This window comes from Rhineura floridana, chromosome 19 (assembly GCF_030035675.1).
Source record: "Rhineura floridana isolate rRhiFlo1 chromosome 19, rRhiFlo1.hap2, whole genome shotgun sequence".
Taxonomy (NCBI): Eukaryota; Metazoa; Chordata; class Lepidosauria; order Squamata; family Rhineuridae; genus Rhineura; species Rhineura floridana.
The window spans coordinates 15,770,792-15,791,374 of record NC_084498.1 but is presented as its reverse complement, the minus strand read 5'-3'; the positions used below and the strand labels follow the sequence as shown (position 1 = coordinate 15,791,374).

Sequence of the window (20,583 nt, the reverse complement as noted above, 5' to 3'; positions counted from 1 at the left end):
ACAAAGGAAGAGTACAGACAAGTAGCATGGAATTGCAAGGATGGAGTCAGGAAGGCTAAAGCTGAGAATGAGCTGAGGTAAGCGAGAGATGCCAAAGCAACAAAAAAAGCTTTCTTCAGGTACATTCATAGTAAAAGACTAGTTCACCTGGTGACTTACTGTGAGATTGGTGCTACTTGCATCCCCATTTAATTTGCATGGTTCACATGACGTTGTAGGCAAGCTGAAGTTTTTTCCCTTTAAATCCATATTAACCCAATCTGCTGCTAATGCAAAAAGTGAAGGAAAAACTGTCTCTGCTTCGCTGCTTCCCTCCATGTAGACGCTTTGCTCTGATCTTTTTGCTGGGCGGGTGGATCATCACTTTCAGAAACTCCCCTTTCTCCACCCACTAAACTCTCCATAAATTCCATTTTGTTTCTGGTGGCTTAACCAGCCACTTCCAACTCGCTGTGTCCCTGCCCCCCCCCATTAAGTTCCTTCCCTCGCTCCTTGAAAAAAGGAGGGGTGAATGATTGGCAATTATCTGCTGAATCTGCCAAACAGGAAAGCATTTGTTTTTTCAAGGCAAATGGGGGAAAGTGTGACAAGGCGCCATGGAGAAAGGGGGAGAGACGATCCCAATTCTTTTCATCCGACTGCTGTAGTCGATGCCTTTGCCTTTTACTCACTTCCCCCTCTAATCAATTTCTTGTCAATTGCACCCCCACACTCTCCCCAAGCCAGGAGTGGCGAGCAATTGACAATAAACAATGAAACTGACAAAAAAAACACCTCCCCCTTCTCCATTAGCAATATCAACACTCCGGAGGGAGTAAACATGTAAAATTGGGGGCAAGACCACGGAGGAGCGACACCATTGCTTCCCAGAGGAACGCTAACTAGTGTGAATGGAAAACAGCTGATTGGAAGGTAGAAAGTGTGAACCTTGCAAATCTATCACAATGGCAAAAGCTGTGTCTTTACTACAAAGTTTAGCTCCATGTGAATGAGCCCAGAGGAAAGAAATGGTGGCACAGCTACTCAGTGAGGATGGCAAAATGATAACAGATAACAAAAAAAAAGAGGCAGAAGTGCTCAATACCTACTTTGGCTCAGTCTTCTCCCAAAAGATGGTCTATGATCCTCCTGGGAAATGTGAAGTTTGAAGGGGCAGGATTTCAGTTTGAGATGGATAGACAAATAGTGAATGAATGAATAACTAATCTGCAGGGCCCAATAAACTGCATCCTAGAGTATTGAAGGAACTGACTGAAGAACTCTCAGAACCACTGTCTATTATCTTTGTGAAATTGTGGAGGACTGGTGAAGTGCCGGATGATTGGAGGAAAGCTAATGTTGTACCAATCTTCAAAAAGGGCAAAAAGGAGGAGCCGAGGAACTACAGAGCAGTCAGCCTGACATCAATCCCTAGGGAAATTCTGGAGCAAATTATAAAGCAGTCAGTCTGTAAGTTCCTTGAAAACAATGCAGTGATTACTAGGAGCCAACATGGATTTATCAAGAACAAATCCTGCCAGACTAATCTTATCTTGTTTTTTGATCGGGAAACCTCCCTGGTAGACTGTGGGAATGCTGTGGGCATAATATATCTTGACTTCAGCAACGCTTTTGACAAAGTGCCCCAAGATAATCTGATTAGCAAAATAACTGAATGTGGGCTGGATGGAACAACTATCTGGTGGATCCACACTTGGCTACAGAATCGTACTCAAAGAGTGCTTATCAATGGTTCCTTCTCAAACTAGGGGGAGGTAACAAGCAGGGTACAGCAGAGCTCAGTCCTGGGCCCAGGGCTCTTCAACATTTTTATTAATATCTTAGATGAGGAGGTGCAAGGAATGCTTATCAAATTTGCAATTGATACAAAATTAGAAGGGATAGCTAATGCCCTGGAAGACAGAAACAAATATCAAAGTGATCTTGATGGGCTGGAGCATTGGGCTGAAAATAACAGAATGAAATTTAACAGGAATAAGTGCAAAGTTCTGCACCTAGGAAAAAGAAACCAAATACACACATAAGATGGGGGATACGTGGCTCAGCAATACTACATGTGAGAAGGATTTTGGGATTGTTGTGACTCATAAGCTGAATATGAGCCAACAGCGTGATGTGGCTGCAGAAAAGGCAAGTGCTATTTTAGGCTGCATTAAACAGAAGTATCGTTTCCAAATCACGTGAAGTATTGGTTCCCCTCTATTCAGCACTGGTTAGGCCTCATTTTGAGTACTGCGTCCAATTCTAGATGCCACACTTTAAAAAGGATGCATACAAACTGGAATGGGTTCAGAGGAGGGCAACAAGGATGATCAGGAGACTGGAAACAAAGCCCCATGAGGAGAGACTGAAAGAACTGGGCATGTTTAGCCTTGAGAAGAGAAGACTGAGGGGAGATAGGATAGCACTCTTCAAGTACTTGAAAGGTTGTCACACAAGGACGGCCAGGATCTCTTCTTGATCATCCCAGAGTGCAGGACATGGAAGAATGGGCTCAAATTACAGGAAGCCAGATTTGGACTGAACATCAGGAAAAACTTCCTAACTGTTAGAGCGGTACGACAATGGAACCAATGACTTAGGGAGGTGGTGGGCTCTCCAACCCTGGAGGCCTTCAAGAGGCAGCTGGACAGCCACCTGTTGGGTATGCTTTACTTTGGATTCCTGCATTGAGCAGGGGATTGGGCTCGATGGTCTTATAAGATCCCTTCCAGCTCTACTATTCTATGATTCTGTGATTCTAGGCTTATGAGATGCATTCTCACATTTAACAGCGCATCTAGTTTGGCCCTAACTCTGCAAGATTCCACATATGTTGATGGGAAAAAAATATTATTCTTATTATCATCATCATCATTACCCCAAAAAATCTCAATTTGCAGAATGACATTCTCAGTCAAGTGCATGTTGTGTTTAAGTCCCAGTGAAATCGGAAGAACAAGGAAGCAGAGGCTGACAAAACGATAGCCAATTTAAAAGAATGGCTTTGAGCAGGAGAGTGAACCCGTAGCCCTCCAGATGTTGTTGGACTGACTCTCATCAGCCCCAGCCAGCATGGCCAGTGGTCAGGGACGAAAGGAGATATAATCCAACAACATCTGGAGGGCCACAAGCTTCCTACCCCTGGCGTGGAGCCTTAGACAGCAATCCTAAAAAGGCTTACCTGGAAGTAACCCCCAATGAACTCAGTGAGACTAAGGATGCAATCTAGTACATGTTCACCTGGGAGCAACTCCCATTGAACCCAGTGGAGTTGGGCAGTCACGTGCTGGATTGCAGCCTGACCTCTGGGTATTAGGGTTGTATTTTTCTTGCTCATCTTTTAAACAGACGCCAAGCAATACACAGTGTCAGATATAAACACAAGATGAGCCAGAAAACCAGACTGTAGCTTCCTTTTGTGTGCACTGAAGTTTATTTTAGCACTTTGCTCCGTAATATTTTTTTAAAGTCATTACAAGCCACAATAGACTTGGCGGGAGAGTCTCTGGTTCGATTTAGTAGCTCTCTGTGTGATATTTTTTTATCAAACACCTGACAAATTGATTAGAATGTATGTTGCATGTTAGCGAAATATTGCTTCCCTGGTAAGAAAGCTACCCCTTCCTTTCTTCCTTCCCTCCTTTTTAAGGCAGTATTAAAATTTCGTTAGTTTTACAACTGGCATCTAATGTAAAGAATGAATTGAATCATTGGGTGAATAATGGGGGTAACTGTGTCCTAAAACTCTTAGTGTTTTTGGACCAAGGCTGTCTGTTTATAAGGGCTGTGTTGGCTCTTTGTGGTTCTCCTTTGGAAACTCTGTTTTCAGATTAGGAAGAGGGGAGAAATTTGATTCTGTTTGCAAAGGCGACTCTGAAACAATATGGAAACTGAGACACAGCCTGGGTCTGGGGCAGGGATGGAAAGATCTGTCTCTTTTGGTTCTCCCAATGTCTCCTTTTTCCAATCTCCACATTTCTGCAGCAATTTGCAACTTTTTAAAAAATGCACATGAAATTTCTCTTGCATTTTAAGGCGAACCTCTCCTAATAAAAACACTTTTGTGGGCAGTTTTGACTAGTGTACACATTTTTGCAAGTCATCGTATAATGTCTTTTTTGAATGTCATTTTCACTCATATATTCACTTTGTGCCCACCTTTCCCCAATATATGCATCTTTGTGCACACTGTGGGGTTGGCGAACAACATCTCAAAATTCCAATAAGTGTGAATTTCGAAGGATGGCCGTGTTGCCGTTCTCATACTGTTTCGGAAAGTGCGGATTTGATAAATCTGGCTTGAAATGTGATCTGAATCGAAATTCTCACCCATACCTAGTCTGGGGAACATAGTCTCCCCTATAACCAGCTATCTGCTTGTTCTTTTTTTATTTTACTAAGAATATTGTGGATTGATCCCAGGACCTTCCGCATGCAAAGCATGTCCTCTTCCACTCGGCTATGGTCTCTCCCCAGCTGTAGCCCAGTGGTCTGTATTTTGGTGGAGATGCTATAGCCATCAAAGTTGCTGTCAGGATCCAATAAAACCCACTTACCTGGGAGTAAGCCTCACTGAAATAAATTGGACTTATTTCTCAGGGGACATGGAAGGGACTGCACTGTTGACACTTTTAAGCATGAACAGAGGAATAGAAGAATCTGCCTCATACTGAGTCGGTCCATCGGTCCATCTAGCTCAGTCTTGTTTGCACTGACTGGCAGTGGCTCTGCAAGATTTCAAGCAGGGAGTCTTCCCCAGCCCTACCTGGGGACTCGAGGGATTGAAACTGGGACCTTCTGCACGCAAAGCAGATGCTCTACCACCAAGCTATGGCCCTTTCAGAACTATAGTTAGGCTTTTGCTGTCCCACATTGACTTAAGATGATTCCCTGCTTCTCATATTCATCCTCTCCTCACAAGCTAACATTTCTGGCTTCTGGCCTGGCTGATGCAGGAGGGAGGTGTTCGGAGGTCCTGCCTCTTGGAGAAGATATACTTGTGGTTAGGGATGGCAGAGAAATTCAATTCATTTCGTGTTTCAAAGCAAGCCTACCCAATTTGCACTTGTATATTCAGGGCCGGCAGCAGGCATGGCTGGGCCCTTGGGCACCAGCCTACTCCAGGGCCATGGCGCTGTAGCCCAACACCTGCCCATCCAGGCGGCATCCCACCTACCTCTCGTGATGTGCCAATGATGTGTGCGCATAGCATGCATGCCTGGCATCAAGCAAGATGGTGGTGTCTGCATCAGCCCCTTAGGGAAGCCCCCCACCACCGTCTTGGATGATAGGCATGCACGCTCAGCACACCCAGCATTCACAATGATGGGAGAGGTAGGTAGGGCTTGTGTGCGGGCTTATCGAAGCCCACACTGTCTATATTGGGGAGGTGCCTGGGAGCTTCCTTTCCACAATCCGTGGCTTTCCACAATCCACGGTTGCAGGACCCAATGCTGCCACAGATTACGTAACAGGAGCACCACCCTCCCACCCAAAGGAGGGGCCCTCCAGGAGCCTCTCTGGGCAGCAAGGGCCTTCAGCCAGGGCCCAACCTGACTGCCCTCTGGTGCCAGCCCTGTGTATATTGAGCAAGATTGCACCCAAAACGTGTCTATATTAGGACAAATGTGCATTAAAATGCTGCTGAATTTTCATGAGGACTCTAAAATAAATTGCAAGATGTGGAGAACTGAACTTAAGGTTGGAAAAAATTAGAAACTGAAATTGACAGGTTTGCCCATCCTGACTGATGATACCCTCTAACTTTACGAATCAATGAATGGATGAACTCCATTTTAACATCATGTGGTGTGTCATTGGTTTGTGTCAATATGCCTCTTTTCTTTCATTTCAAAAGTGCATTGTTTGAACCCTTTGTCCTTCCTTTTCTTTTTTGTCCCCCCATCCATCAACAGGACACCAGCCATGATTGGCTGTTCGTTTGTGGTAGACAGAGAGTACTTTGGTGAAATCGGCCTGCTTGACCCTGGAATGGAAGTTTACGGGGGAGAAAACATTGAACTTGGTATGAGGGTGAGTGGCACTTTATTGACTTTTGGGGGACTTTGGATGAGGTAAGATCTGACGAGATAAGGCTCTTTGTTGAATGAGTGTATCCTATGTTAGTCCTAAGAGTAGATCCTTTGAAAATAATGGACATAACTCACTTGGGTCCATTAATTTCAATGGGTCTACTCTGAATGGGACTTAGTTGGATACAGCTCTTAGTCTCGCTTACAACAGGCCCTTCTGTGTTAACTCATGATTTGAGCCTGCTTATCTATAACTGTTCAGTTTCCTTACTGTGGCAATCCCAAGCACAGTTCCTAGGAAGGAATGGCTCTGAAGTCGGAATGGTTTAGTTGGGAGTAAACATGCTTAGGAACAGACCGTAAGGCATCAGAGTGGTTAACAGAGTGTTGGATTTCCAGTGGATTCCATTTCTAGCTTGCCTGTACAACTCACCTGGACAAGTCGCTACCACTAAGACTCGCCTACTTTGCAGGGACGTTCTGTGGATAGAGTGGGACAAGTCATAGTGTGCTATCCTGAGATCTTTGGAAGGAAAGGCAGGGGGGAGATGTAACAAATCAGTGCCAGACTGAGACATCATGAGCCTAAAAGGACAATTAAGATTGATTTGTATGCTACTGTCAAAGGTGGGTAATAGGAAGTCACTGAGCAAGAATTGGGAGTCAGGAATCGTAAGATGAGCACACAACCCAGCAGTCAAAAGCCAGTGGATGCTTCTGTTGTCCAGGCAATGTCCTAGTCAGAACATGGGTCCTTTATCGTTCTTCCGGGTCAAGGGGAGTTCAATGGCTAGCCTGTGTCGGTGGAGTCATTCTGAGTTCCAGGAACCTTTGCCCAGACACACACACACACACACACACACACACACACAGAGAGAGAGAGAGACAGAGAGACAGAGAGACAGAGAGAGAGAGTTCTACCCAAGAACCTCATGACAGATATTGTTGGTAAGTTACAGAGGCAGTCACTGCCTTCCACGTAATTTCTCTTTTGGCCCAACTGGACTGGAGATCTGGGTGGGTCAGAACTGACACGATGGGATGACAGCAAGCCTAGAGGATTCCCCTGATACTCCCAGCATCTGTATAAACAGCAGGACATGGCAGCAACAGAGAGAGGTCCCGGGGCTCTAGAAACTGACGGCGCGAATGGATGTCCTTACAATACAAGAACATACTACAGAGAAAGGAAAGTGAAATGGAGAAAACGGGGCATAAAATAGACAGATTCCAATGAAGGAAGACGTTTCAAGGACAGATAAGGAAACCAGGTCTGGGTTGTTCAGTCCAGTGGTGAGCCAGGGAAGACAGAGGAAGGAGTGCAAGAATAAGGGAAGGGAACCTGCAGAAAACTATAGAGTCTGAAGCAGGGAGCACCACATTATGGACAATAAGATAGCATAAGGCTCCTAAGCCCAAGTGATAAAAGTCCCATTAGGTGTCTCTGACAGGAAGAGACAACCTGGGGCTCTGAGAATCCTGAAGACCTCCAAGAGGACTACTCTGACAGCTTCTTCCTTAATGTGGAAATGTGCAGGCTCCACTCCACGCAGCTGAAATGAATGGGATGCTCTGTGTGCACATGTGTGCGCAGTTTCACTTGTGACTCCACCTGCTTGTCTTTATGGAAAGCTGGGAGATGTGAGCCTGAGAAATTGAGCCCTATTGTGAGGTGCTGGGGGTCTCAAACCCGGCCCCTTCCTCTAGGCAATAGCCATTGCTAGAAGAGGGAGCCCCTGGTCTCGAAGGAAGGAGAAGGCGCAAACAAATGCCAATTGTTAAGATGGCAAGTGGAACATGAGCAAGGCTGCAAAGGAGACCTGGATCTGAACTGCAGGATTGCTGTGTTTAATGATCGGCTCAGGTGAAGGTGGGGAAGAAATGTTGCTTCAGTGATGTCGCAAGTCTCCCTGGGCTTGCTCGCAAATGATGCTTTGCAGGCATTTATGCCGGTGGATGAACATATTGTGGACCTCTGAGCTATGAGCAGAATGCTATAGTTATTCCCCTGTTCCTACCTGTATGCAGAGAATTACTTCTAGCGGCTGCTTAGAGGTATGCACGACAGTAGGAGCTTGGCGCAGCAGCCAAAGGGTGAAGCATAATGCATGCACATGCAAAAACAAGCCCTGAAGCTCTGGAAGACACTGTTGTGCTGAAAACTGGACTCTGAGCAGAGGGCTGTTCCGGAGGGACTGGTTCTGAGGGTTAGCAATGCCATAGAAACAGCAGGGGAAATGGCTGAATATGTCTGACTCTGAAATTGCTGCCAGACAGTCGGAGCAGCTAAATTTGGTGCCTGTCAGCTTTCATCAAGATCCCCGGCATAGAACAGGCTTAGCATATTCAAGATTGCTTGCCGTGAGTTTTTTTTTTCCCCAGAGCTGCTGCTACATGTCTCCTTGGAGGTAACGGGATGATGCATTAGTGGTCAGCACTTTTGAACAACTAGGGGGCTTTGCATTAAAGGGATATGTTAAATGTTGGTACTTGGGGTTGGGCGGCAGGTGGGCTTGAACTGGGCACTGGCAGTTCCAGGATTTGGGGGGGTGCTTGGGTAAGAGGCACTCTGTGGAGGGCCCCCTGCCTGGCCCCTTGCCACTGGTTCTCATTAGTCTGATTCGCTTTCTCTCAGACAAGTCAGTACCACTTTCCAGAGTGTAGTGTCTGATTCTCCTAGACCCTCTCAAGAGGGAGAAGTAAAAGGGGCTAGGAGGCTCTAGAGCAGGGCTGGAGAGCGTTTGGCCCTCCAGATGTTGTTGGACTCCAACTCCCATCAGCCTCAGCCAACATGGCCAATTTTGAAGATGATGGGAGTTGTAGTCCAGCAACATCTGGAGGGCCAAAGGTTCCCCAACCCTGCTTTAGAGATTAACAGTTGGACCCCAAGGGGCTTGGCAAGTGCGTGACAATGCCAACCCCTGACACCGAACTGGGATCAAAAGCCTTACATGTCAAGCATTGATTCATTATAGCTAGAGTGGGGAGCCTGTATCCACTGGATCCTGAGCCAGTCTCACTGCTAGGGATGGGGGAGAAATTTGATTCAGTTCACATTTAAAGCTGAATTATCACATTCGCCCTTTCCGAAATGATGAGAGCCAAAACACAGCCACCCTCGGAAATTTGCACTTAGCCAAATTTTGCAATGCAATTCTCCAACCAAGCAATGTTTACAAAAGTGCATATATTGGAGAGGAAATGTGCATAAGATGAAGCTGTTATTGGAAACAGCATACAAAAATGCACTGCACTTGGAGATTGCTTGCAAAACCATGTACATTAGTCAAAATCGCATACAAGCATGTGTCTATTAGGAGAAATTTGCACTAAGAGGCTGAAGAATTTTCATGAGAATTTTTTTTCAAAAATGCAAAGAAATGTGAAGTGAACTTAAGATTGGGGAGAGAGAAAAGAGAAATAGAGAAGACCAAAATAGACAGATTCTTCTATGCCTGCTCACTGCTGTCAAGCAACAGCTACAGGAATGATCTTGACCCAATTGCTACACCGGTCTGGAGCAGGTGCAGTGATAGGACCCAGTCATCCTGCACCCCCTTTCTTCCATAGCCACCAGGAGAAAAACCCTGAAAAGACTGCAGCCCATTTCTTTCTTTTTTAATCTGGAGGATGCATTTCTCAGGAGCTTGACAATAATGGTTCAGCATTAAAAGAACAGGGGGCGGGCGGGGGGAGAACGAGAAAGCCCATAGGAGCTAAAAATTCCTAGTAAATGGCTAATAATCCTTGAAAGCGCCTTTACAAATTAACATTCTGTTCCTGCTAAAAAGAAAGCAGCTTGCGCCAGAAGCCTTCTGCTAAGGTTTGTTATGTCAGATAAACATTGAAACAATTTTATTTCATTGAAACAATTTTAATCAGCCGGAATCAGAGATCCCCATCCGATTAATGAGACTGATCTGATTAGAATATTGCCTGGTGACCCTCCTAATCCTTTTTAAATGATATCATTTATTACAAATGCCTCCTCTGTCACCACCGCCATCCTAGATATCTCATTAATAGATTTTTTCACTGTCTAAGACTCCTAAAGGATCCTCCGTGGCGCAGAGTGGTAAGCGGCGGTAACGCAGCCAAATCTCTGCTCACGGCCGGAGTTCGATTCCAACAAAAGGAGGAAGTTGAATCTCCGGTAAAAGGGGTCGAGGTCCACTCAGCCTTCCATCCATCCATGGTCGGTAAAATGAGTACCCGGCATACACTGGGGGGTAAAGAAAGGCTGGGGAAGGAACGGGCAACCCCACCCCATATATACGGTCTGCCTAGTAAACGTCACAAGGCGTCACCCTAAGAGTCGGAAACGACTCACACTATAAGTGCAGGGACACCTTTACCTTTAAGACTCCTAAATTGTCAGCCCATCCATCAGGAGGTTATGTGGTTTTCATGTAGGGACGAGGGAGATGATCAGTTTAGTGCACAGTTAAAGGTGAATTTACTTAATTTGTGCTTTCGAAGACAATATGCGGACCAAAACACAGCTATCTGTTGAAATCTGTACTGCAATTTATTTTGCAGTGCAGTTCTCCAGCCAAGTATTGTGTACAAAAATGCATGTACTAGGGGAAAGTGTGCATATAAATGCATGTATACTGGTGAAAATAACACTGAAATGCATTATATGAGGGGGAAATTGCTTTGCAACAATATGTATATTAGGAGAAAATTTGAACTAAATTGCTGATCAATTTCCATGAGAACTTTTTAAAAATAAAAATCTCAGCTGATTTGGAAATGTGGAGAACTGAATTTAAGATTGGAAAACTGAGAAAGTAAGAGAAACCCAAACCGACAGATTCGCCCTTCCCTGTTTGCAGGTGGGGAGATAAGAATCCATAGCTCAGTAGTAGAACACATACACAAGATCTGAAATTGAATCTCCAGGCATCTCATTTTAAAGCAAAGACAGGGAAACTTTTGCCTTCCAGGTGTTGAACTCCAACTCCCATCAGCCTCAGCCAGTGTGACCAATGGTCAGGGATAATGGGAGATGGAGCAACATTTCAAGGATCCACAAAGGATCCCTGCTCCTGTCCTAAGAGATCTCTGATAGCAGAGCCGAAACTGGCCTTTGCTTGAATTCCTTGGGAGAATCACATTATTGTTGAGGATGCTGCCTCCAGACTAAGTCTTCTCTATACCAAAAGAAATTTCAGCTTCTGAACATTTTTTTAAAAGTTTCCATCCCTTCTGGGTGCAAGGGCTCGAAGGGTTGGTTTGAAACACATATTTTAAGCAAGTTTCTAGCCATCATAAAATTTAGTTTCCTGAACTTTAAGGACATTTCTAACCTGTTTGAATGCAAAAATGCTTGCATAATACCTGATGAAAGCTTAGAAGCCAACAGGGGCAGAATAACATTTCTAGGAATGGTTACACAATCGGCCTCAACTTGACTGCACCCCGGATTTTGCTGTTCCGTATTTTCAGCACGGTTTTTGGATCAGAACTCTGCAGAGTGGAATCCATTTTGGGGTCGGGTTTGGGAGTAGGCTCTTCAGCATTTTTCCAGGAGAAGTTTAAACTACCTACCTATCTAGAAATAAGGGTTTGTTTTCACTTCCCCCTTTCTCCATTTGCTTTTAATTTTGTGAAGTGAAATGGTGAATGGTCCAACAGCACTATTGGAATAAATAGGCAGATTCAGAGAGCCTGCATTCCCCAAAACACCTGGTAGGTGGTGAAGAACAACCCATCACTGAAGACCTCCTTGCTCCAGAGTTTTCAGCAATGAGTTGCTTTCTGCGCTGCACTGAGCATTTTCAGGCTACAGGGTCTTTCCATCTCCCTATTGACTTCAATGGAGAAAGCATCACAATTGCACAATTGTGGGATTGTTTGCTTGTTTGTTTCAAAAAGTTAAAATCTGTGTTTAAGGCCACAGCACCTGTACAGCATTTCACCACCTATATCTTGATTTCCAACTGAAATTTAAACTGGGGTAGAATCAACGAATTTGGCAAACTCATGGAGGATAAGGCTACCAATGGCTGCTAGCCATGTTGGCTATGTTGTCCCTCCGCTGTCAGAGGCAATACATCTCTGAATTCCTGTTGCTGGGAATTGTAAGTGGGGAGAGTGCTGTTGCACTCAGTTCCTGATTGGCCACTGAAAGATCAGGATGCTTGGCTAGATGGGCGTTTGGTCTGATCCAGCAGGGCTCTTCCTGTGCCATTAAGCCAGATGTTGGAATCCCACAACATGTACAGAATGGAACTGCTCTGCTGTGCGCATCCCTAAAAGATCCCAAGGGGAGTAGAACATGAGTGCACTGCCTAGCACCTTGCCCTCCCCAGTGCAGGCAAAAACATGCACATTTTCTCCATTTTCACGATTGCAATAGGATTTGCACACAAGGAATCTGGAAGTTGCTTTTTGTGGCTTCGTTGGGAGACCATTGGTCCATCTAGCTCAGTATGGTCTACACTGAGTGGCAGCAACTGTACAGCTTTTCAGACATTTCCTGCCCTTCCTGGGAATGCCAGGAGTAGTTGGCCAATGTCCATTTGGACTGGTAGGGCAGAAGTCAGAGAGCCCAACAGCCGGCAGAGCCAGAGCCAATGGCAGGCACAAGCAACCCTTACTTTTGTCCCCATCCTCACTGCTGAGTCGTACAAGGACAAAACTGAGTCTATGGAGGAGGAACCTGACAGCCAGGACCACACCTTGAGCTGATTTTAAGTAAGAAAACAGGCAGGTGGGGACTGGCTGTGGGCAGCTGTTGGGGCAGTGCCCCATTCGCCTGAATGGACCAGCCTCCAATGGTTGCCAGGGGGTGAATCTGGGACCTTCTGCATGCAAAGCATGTGCTGTACCCAGAGCTTGGAAAGGTTACTTTTTTGAACTACAACACCCATCAGCCCCAGCCAGCATGGCCACTGGATTGGGCTGATGGGAGTTGTAGTTCAAAAAAGTAACTTTTCCAAGCTCTGGCTGTACCACTGAGCCAAGGCCCTTCAGTTCTGAGCCTGTCCAAATGCAAACAGTGCTACAGAGGGTTAAGGGGACGGAAATCAATAGCTCTAACAGACTGTGGGTTATTTACTCCCCTGACTCATTAAAGGACTGGCGTGCCTGACAAGCCTTATGTAAGTCCCCTTATTAGCAGAAGCTGCAGATGCCCTTGATTATTTAGGAAAGGGAGCGTATAAACATTAAAAGCATACTTTATGATTTGACCTAATAGAAAGTGTTTATGAGCCATCTTTTTACAAGGGAGCTGTTAATCATCCCAGCAAAGCTCTCGTTCTGTCAGCTGGAGTGTGCCAGCTGCAAGGAGCAACAAACTGGTGTTTTCTTCTCCTATTTGTCTGCTCCTCTCCAAGGAGGAAAGAAAACATCCGCTCCTGTGAGGGTCAATAAACAGTAAAGACGGCTGTGCATCAGGAAGACCAGGGATCAGATGTGCAATGGACTGAAGACCTTGCTGCCCTGGCTACATTTGAACATATTTCATATAGACATCCATTTCGAGCGGATATCGATTTGGCCAGCTTGCAGGGCTTATGTTAATTTATATGCATGCCCTGATAGGCACGATATTTGTAATGGAAACTCATAGTAGTTTATTATTATTAGCAGTATTCATTTTTTTCTTTAATTTTTTTTGTACCTTCAGTATCTTTTATTTTAGTTTAATTCATTTTTTTCTTTCCTTTTATTGTTAAATTTGCATTTTTTTAAAAAAAAGGAAGACCAGGGATCAAGGGCCTGTTGGGGATATGTGTGGTCGTCGTGGGGAACCTGAGGTCCTCCACTCAAAAGAAGCTGACTCTTATCTGTGCCAGCCACATCTCTAATGCTTGGGGAACCTGTGGCCCTCCAGATGTTGTTGAATTCCAACTCAGCCCCAGACAGCATGGCCAATGGTCAGGGATGATGGGAGTTGTAGTGCAGCAACATCAGGAGGACCACAGGCTCCCCACTCCTGCAGTAAATCAAGGGTAGGAAACCTGGGTTAGTCCAGATGTTGCTAGACAACAGCTCCCATCATCCCTGACCATTGGCCATGCTGGCAGGGGCTGATGGTAGTTGGAGTCCAACCAATAGACTCATTGTCTACCACATTGCCACCCTGGGCTCCTGCTGGGAGGAAGGGCGGGATATAAATCAAATAATAAATAATAAATAAAAATAGAGCGGGCCACAGGTTCCCCACCCCTGCTTTAAGGGCAATTCAATAGTGAGGATCTCGATGCATGGACATACGGGCATAGGTGGTTCTTTAGCAACTTATGTCCTGGAGAAGGGATGGGGAACCTGTGGTCCTCCAGTTCCTATTGGACTCCATCTCCCATCATCTCCAGCCAATGGTCATGCAAGCTGGGGTTGATGGGAGTTGGAGTCTAAAACATCTGGAGGACACCAGGTTAGGGAAGGCTGGGTTTATCCTACTGCATATTGGGGGCTCATTATAGCTAGCAATCAGCAACGGTTGGAGGCCCACAGGTTTCCTATCACTGGTAAATGGAAGTGTGGCTATAAAAAAGGACTGTGCCGGAAGGAAGAGAGAAGAGCCATCCTTAGCTTCCTCTCCTAGCTGCCTTTGTCCTATCCTTCAACCCCTGGTCCCTGCTTCTGTGGGCTCCCGTTGCTTTTTTCCAATTTATTTTTTAAAGGAGGAGGATTTCTTTCCTCCATCTCTCGGTGATGCGATCAAAAATTAGCTCCAATTGAAAAGGCTGTGCTATTTCAGTGGAAAGGAAATAAAGAGACAGACCAAACTTTACGAAAGAATCTTGGCATATCACACTAGATAGCAAGGCCTTGTCCTTTTCTTTACTTTTAAAGGCAAGATTTTAAAAAGAGCTAAACCAATACTGACTTCAGAATATTGGATGGCATTAAGGCACGGCGAGTGTGTGTGTGTGTGTGTGTGTGTGAACGCACATATGCGCCTTTTGGGTTTGAAATGTTTTTAAAAAATTGAAAGACTTTTGCCATCTCCCTCTGCAAATGATGGACACAGCAGCAAGGCCAAACTAGACATGACACAGTTTGTACAACTGCTACTTGTGTTAATGTTTGCTTATTTTTTAGAGAGTAAATGGCAGGCACGGGGTGGGTGGGTGGTGTCAATCCAGACTGGAAACATGAGTGCAGCTTTAACCTTTTGTGCTCCCCACACTCAGTCCTGACAGAGATCAGGAGCTGCACAATTGCTATTTCCATCTGGAAGACAACTCCCATGGGTGCCAATGGGAGCTTTCCATCTGATGCACATAGCAGGTACCAATGGGAGCTTTCCTCCTGATGCAAATAGTGAAGGAGAGGGAAAGTCAGTCCTGATTAGGTTTACAGCTACTATTAATGCTGAAATTACCATTAACACAATTGCTAGCTCTTATTGTTAGGATTCTTATTATGATCCTTATTAGAATTCTGTAATAATCATTGACACAACTGATAACTCTGCAAATGGCACTGTGTTTAGTGTGGACCACAGAAATGTTGCAATGGAGGGATGGATTGCTATGTCCTGATGGGTTGGCTGAAGTAGAAGTTCTTGTCCATTGTGTACTTTACTGTCCTATATGTAAAGCCTCACAAGGAGTGCTATTGACTCCAGCTTGGTTTTACCTTGAAGCAAAAAAAATACAAGTTACGGATGCCACCAAAAGTAGAAGCCTCATGACATGTTCTCTCCTGTATCACTGAAGCACTCCCCATGGTCTGGTGTAACCACATTTTTGTTAAGAACATAAGAAGAGCCTGCTGGATCAGCCCAATGGCATTGACACCCTGGGCTCCTACTGGGAGGAAGGTGGGATATGAATGTAATAAATAAATAATAAATAATAACATCTAGTCCAGCATCCTGTTCTCATGGTGGCCAACCGGATGCCTACAGGAACCTCACAAGCAGGACCTGAGCACAAGAGCACCCTCCCTTCCTGCACTTTCCTGCAACTGGAATGCTGCCTCCGACTGTGGAGGCATAGCCATCATGGCTAGTAGCCATCCCCTGCCTAGACTTCATTGCCCAGTCTTCACTGTTGTTCCCCGCCTAGTCTTCACTTAGGAACATAGGAAATCGCCTTATACTGAGTCAGACCATTGGTGCATCTAGCTCAGTATTGTCAACACTGACAGGCAGCAGATGCCGGAGCTTGGAAAAGTGATTTTTTTTTGAACTACAACTCCCATCAGCCCAATCCAGTGGCCATGCTGGCTGGGGCTGATGGGAGTTGTCGTTTTACAAAGTAACTTTTCAGAGCTCCGAGCAGATCTCCAGGGTTTCAGGCAGGGGTCTTTTCCAGCCCTGCCTGGAAATGTCCAGGATTGAACCTGGGATCTTATGCGTGCAAAGCAGATGCTCTGCCACTGAGTTTTGGCCACTGCATTGACTGCTATTGGAGGGGGAGGAAAAGCTCAATGTTGCAATGTCAAATTGTGTTTAAGCTTATGGGGAGATGGGTGTCATGGCCCCATCAGAGGACTCCTCAGATGAGGACGACTCGGGAGTAACAGCAGCAGACCCAGGAGCAGCAGGAGACACGGAGGAGCCTCCTGAGAATCCAGCTCCTTCTGCCCCTCGGCTGCAGAGCACCCCAGGGACAGCAGAGGCCCTGCAGCCAGACACAGCCAGTGAACAGGATACTCCCCCCTCACCTGCAGAACGTAGACAGCAGAAGGTCAGGCAGAAGAGAGGCAGGCCTGTCTCCTTCAGGCCCAAACGCTGAGGGCTCACACCTGCTGTACATCCTGCTCTTTATAAGGCACACCTTGGCTGCAGCTTGTGGCTGACTGCAACGTCAGGCGTGGCTTTGTGTAGACCTAGTTTCCCTGCAGCATCTCTTTGACTGACCTCCTTGGCAATTGATCCCGGACCTCCACTGACCTCGCTTCTGGACTTCTGACTCGGCAAGTACACTTCGGATAGGCCTGGCAGATTTACAACCCGACTGCTGGCTAAGGACTTTCCTTCCCTGCCAAAGACCCAGGAATTTCCAGCCCCCCCTGGCACTGCTGGTGCAGTGTAGAGCTGACAATGGGGAATAGGGCTGCTCCTGATCATGGCCCAACCATCCTAGCATCCACTGGATGCCATCCATGCATCTACCAGCCGCCTGAAGGTAAGCACTTTGTCCTTTATGGTTGCATCTGATTTGCTACTCTCTTTTTTTAAAAATGGCTGACTATGCTTTATACTTGATTTGATTTTCCTGCCTTAGAATAAGGAGATTTCATGCTCCTTTGAACAGTCACTGCTTTTTTAAATTGGGTCCCTTTTCTACTGCAGTCACTTATAATAGCCTCACGGTTTACCTATGCTGAATTTAAACTCTGAACTCTCCCTTTTGTTGCATTAACTGGCAATGTAGCAACTTCTGAAAGCCTCAGCAGGCGCTCAGATCAAATCCCATCTCTTTAAAAGAAAGGTCACCGTCTCCTATTATGTTTTAAAAGCATACAAGTCAGTTCCATGTTTGCTAAAAAACAAGTATGCAGGCACTTGACCTGCATGAGTAATCCACCCATCTGGCTCTTCCGCAGGCTGGAGAACTGTAACACTGGTGGAGGCTGCTCCATTAGGGCAAATGGGGGCCCGCCCCACCAACTTCAGTCTGCTGTCAGCCAGCCCCCACCCACCTGCCTGCCTTCCTATTTACAACTGTTCCAGGGGGTGACAATGCCTGCCAGCTTCACTCTTCCTTAGTCTTAATGCTGCCTCTTGTACAACTGAGCAGGCAGGAGGAAGATGGGGACAAAACTAGAATGAGTTGGCTCTGCCTGTCATTGGCTCTGGCTCCACCTACTGTTGGGCTCCCTGCCTTCCGCCCTACCAGTCCCAATGAGCACCAACCACCACTGTGCAACGCGGTAGTCTGTTCAGAGAATGGCAAGCATCTCTGAATCTCACAAATCTGTGTGTGTGGAAAACCAATTGCCTAAATCATTAGGAACCTCTTGCAGCCTCACTGTGTACCTTCTATGCTCCTCCCAAGAGTATCCTTTGTTCACCTTTAGAGTAGTCATCAGGAATAGAAGCCAGATATTGTTGGGCTCCATCGTGGCCAATGGTTAGGAATGATGAGGGTTGTAGTCCAGCGACACCTGGAGAGCCACTGGTTTCCCCCATCCTGGCATACATAAATTATTTTCCCCTTAAATTTCATAAGGTAGTGCAGCTTCTGGGAGAAGTTGTAGGGTAGCCACTGTGGTGCCGTCTAGATGTTGTTGGACTGCAGCTCCCATCAGAATCAGCGAGCATAACCAATGGCAAGGGATGATGGGAGTTGGATTCCAGCAACATCTGGACATCACCACATTGGCTGCCCCTGTTGTAAGGTAGTCCAGCCTCCTGTTCTCACAGTGGCCAACCAGATGCCCACAAACAGGACATGAGCACATGCTTGTGATCAGCAGTAACTGGTATTCCTTCTGATGCCAGAGATAATATATAGCATGTGAGCATGTAAGAAGCCATTGTTCTCCCTTCGGCCTTACTATTCGCTGCATGCAGCACTGGTTCTATTCTGCTGCAGTTCACCTTTCACCAGAAATCGCATTATTCATCTCACTGTCTGCTGTGGCAGAAACATGTCATGTAATCATGTAAATGACTTAGGTTGCGTGGTCATTATGTTCTTCCTTCCCATCATTTCAATGCAAATAAAGCACAATGCAAATGAGGAGGAAAGGTCCAATCAATTTACATATCATTTGCAGACTGAAAGCAACAACATCAGCAAATTCTGATCATATTCACTGGTTTGGTTTCCATTTTGGACATGGGGTGAATAAGCAAACGCATGCAATTTCTGCTCCCTTTTCTGCTTTTGTTGGAAGTCTCTGACATCCCTATATAAGCTAGCTATCATGTCTATCCAACATGAATTTGTACCCAAGATCCAGCAAATATAGGCCTTCTCTGCATTTGGGGGGGTCCTCTCTTGTGGTACCCCTAATAAGCAATGGAGGGTAGTGGCTCCCATGTCAGTGGGGCAATAAATCTCCTCTGAGTTTTAGTCTGAACTTTCAAGGAACTGTCCAGTGTGCTGAAACCTATTCCCAAAACATTTACTACCCCACTGATATGGGAGCCACCAGTCTCCACTTCTAATAAATTGTTGGGAAGATGAAACTCCTCTTCTTGCACACCTTTCCTCCACTTTCCAGTCCAGCTGCCCAAGTGTTGCTTTGGCTGTATACCCTGGTTTCCATACCGTAGCTCATGAAACAAAGACAAAACAAACCTCCCATCTCTTGTTTGCTTTTGATGGTTCGGTCCCATTCCCCCTTCTGCAGACCTACTTTCTCACCCTGTCGCCATCAAAAGCAGTTCTGCGCATTTGCCGGAACATCTGGGAAAGTGTCAAAAGCAGTTGAGAGGGAGAGAAAACATTTGAGGTTAGGAACCAGCTTCTCGCGCCGGGTCCCATTTGCCTGACCTCAGCTTCATTTGGACGGAAAGCTTTATGCAAGGTGTTCCTCGAATGTCATGCTTTGATGTGTGAAAGAGATTAATGAAAAGAGAGTGCATGGAGAGGCCACAGAGATAGATGATGCATGCTGAGCTTAAAGCAGGGTGAAAATAACAAGCAAAGGAACCTTCATGTGGATTTCCCTTAAAATGTATTACAATACAAATGTTGCAAACCTGGTTCAAAACAAAATACCCAAATTAGGGCTGTGCACTGGCTTTGGACAAATCCCAGATCCCAAACTGAGCCAATCTGGGTTCATCCAGGATTTGCTTACTGAAGCAGCTTCATATTGCCCCGGATCAGGTCCACCCAGAGCAAGAAGTTCAATTTGGCTAAAATCTGCTTTCTGCTTTCTGCTAACTGTTGAAATTGGTCCAGATGCTTTTCAGATTGCTATAATACATACATTTAAATAAAATGCATTTATGTATGAAAATACATATGAGCGGAAGGCCCATAGCTCAACAGCAGAGCATCTGCTTGGCATGAAGAAGGTCCCCGGTTCAATCCCTGGCATCTCCAGGTAGGACTGGGAGAGATTCCTGTCTGAAACCTGGAGAACTGCTGTCAGTCAGTGCAGACAATACTGAGCTAGATGGACCAGTGGGCTGACTCGGTATAAGGCAGCTTCCTAGTTCCTAAAATATGCATTTAAATAGCTTTTCAATGTGAATTTTCATGCAGATTTTTTTTAAAAAAAACAAACAAACCTGCAGATCAATGTAGGAAGAGAACAGAACAGGCAAGGGTGTATTATGTCAAAAACCAAACCAAAAAGAGACTAATATTTTCTTAAATTCAATTGAACTTGGTCTGAGTTAAGCACCATAATTTTGTCCATGTTATATCACTTTTCCTAAAATGTTATTGTTAATTACTGGGGGGGGGGAGCCCTCCTGCTCGCTTTGCTCACCAACCCCCCCCCAAACACACACACACCAGGCACCCCCAAACACACATGCACACACACTGAGAGAGGGAGTCTCTCTCTCTCTCTCTCTCTCTCTCTCTCACACACACACACACACACACTCTCTCACACTCTCTCACACTCTCTCACGCTCTCTCTCTCACGCTCTCTCTCTCACGCTCTCTCTCTCACGCTCTCTCTCTCACGA

The 20,583-nt window shown here is 45.7% G+C and overlaps 1 protein-coding gene across 1 annotated transcript in view; it reads left to right on the top strand.

The window, feature by feature from the left end:
* GALNT9 (polypeptide N-acetylgalactosaminyltransferase 9) overlaps nt 1-20,583 on the top strand; it is a 220,569-nt gene that overhangs the window by 122,558 nt on the left and 77,428 nt on the right. The window contains exon 6 of the mRNA XM_061602477.1: nt 5,898-6,015. Within this exon, the coding sequence (XP_061458461.1) occupies nt 5,898-6,015 (118 nt within the window). The remainder of the gene's footprint in view (nt 1-5,897; nt 6,016-20,583) is intronic.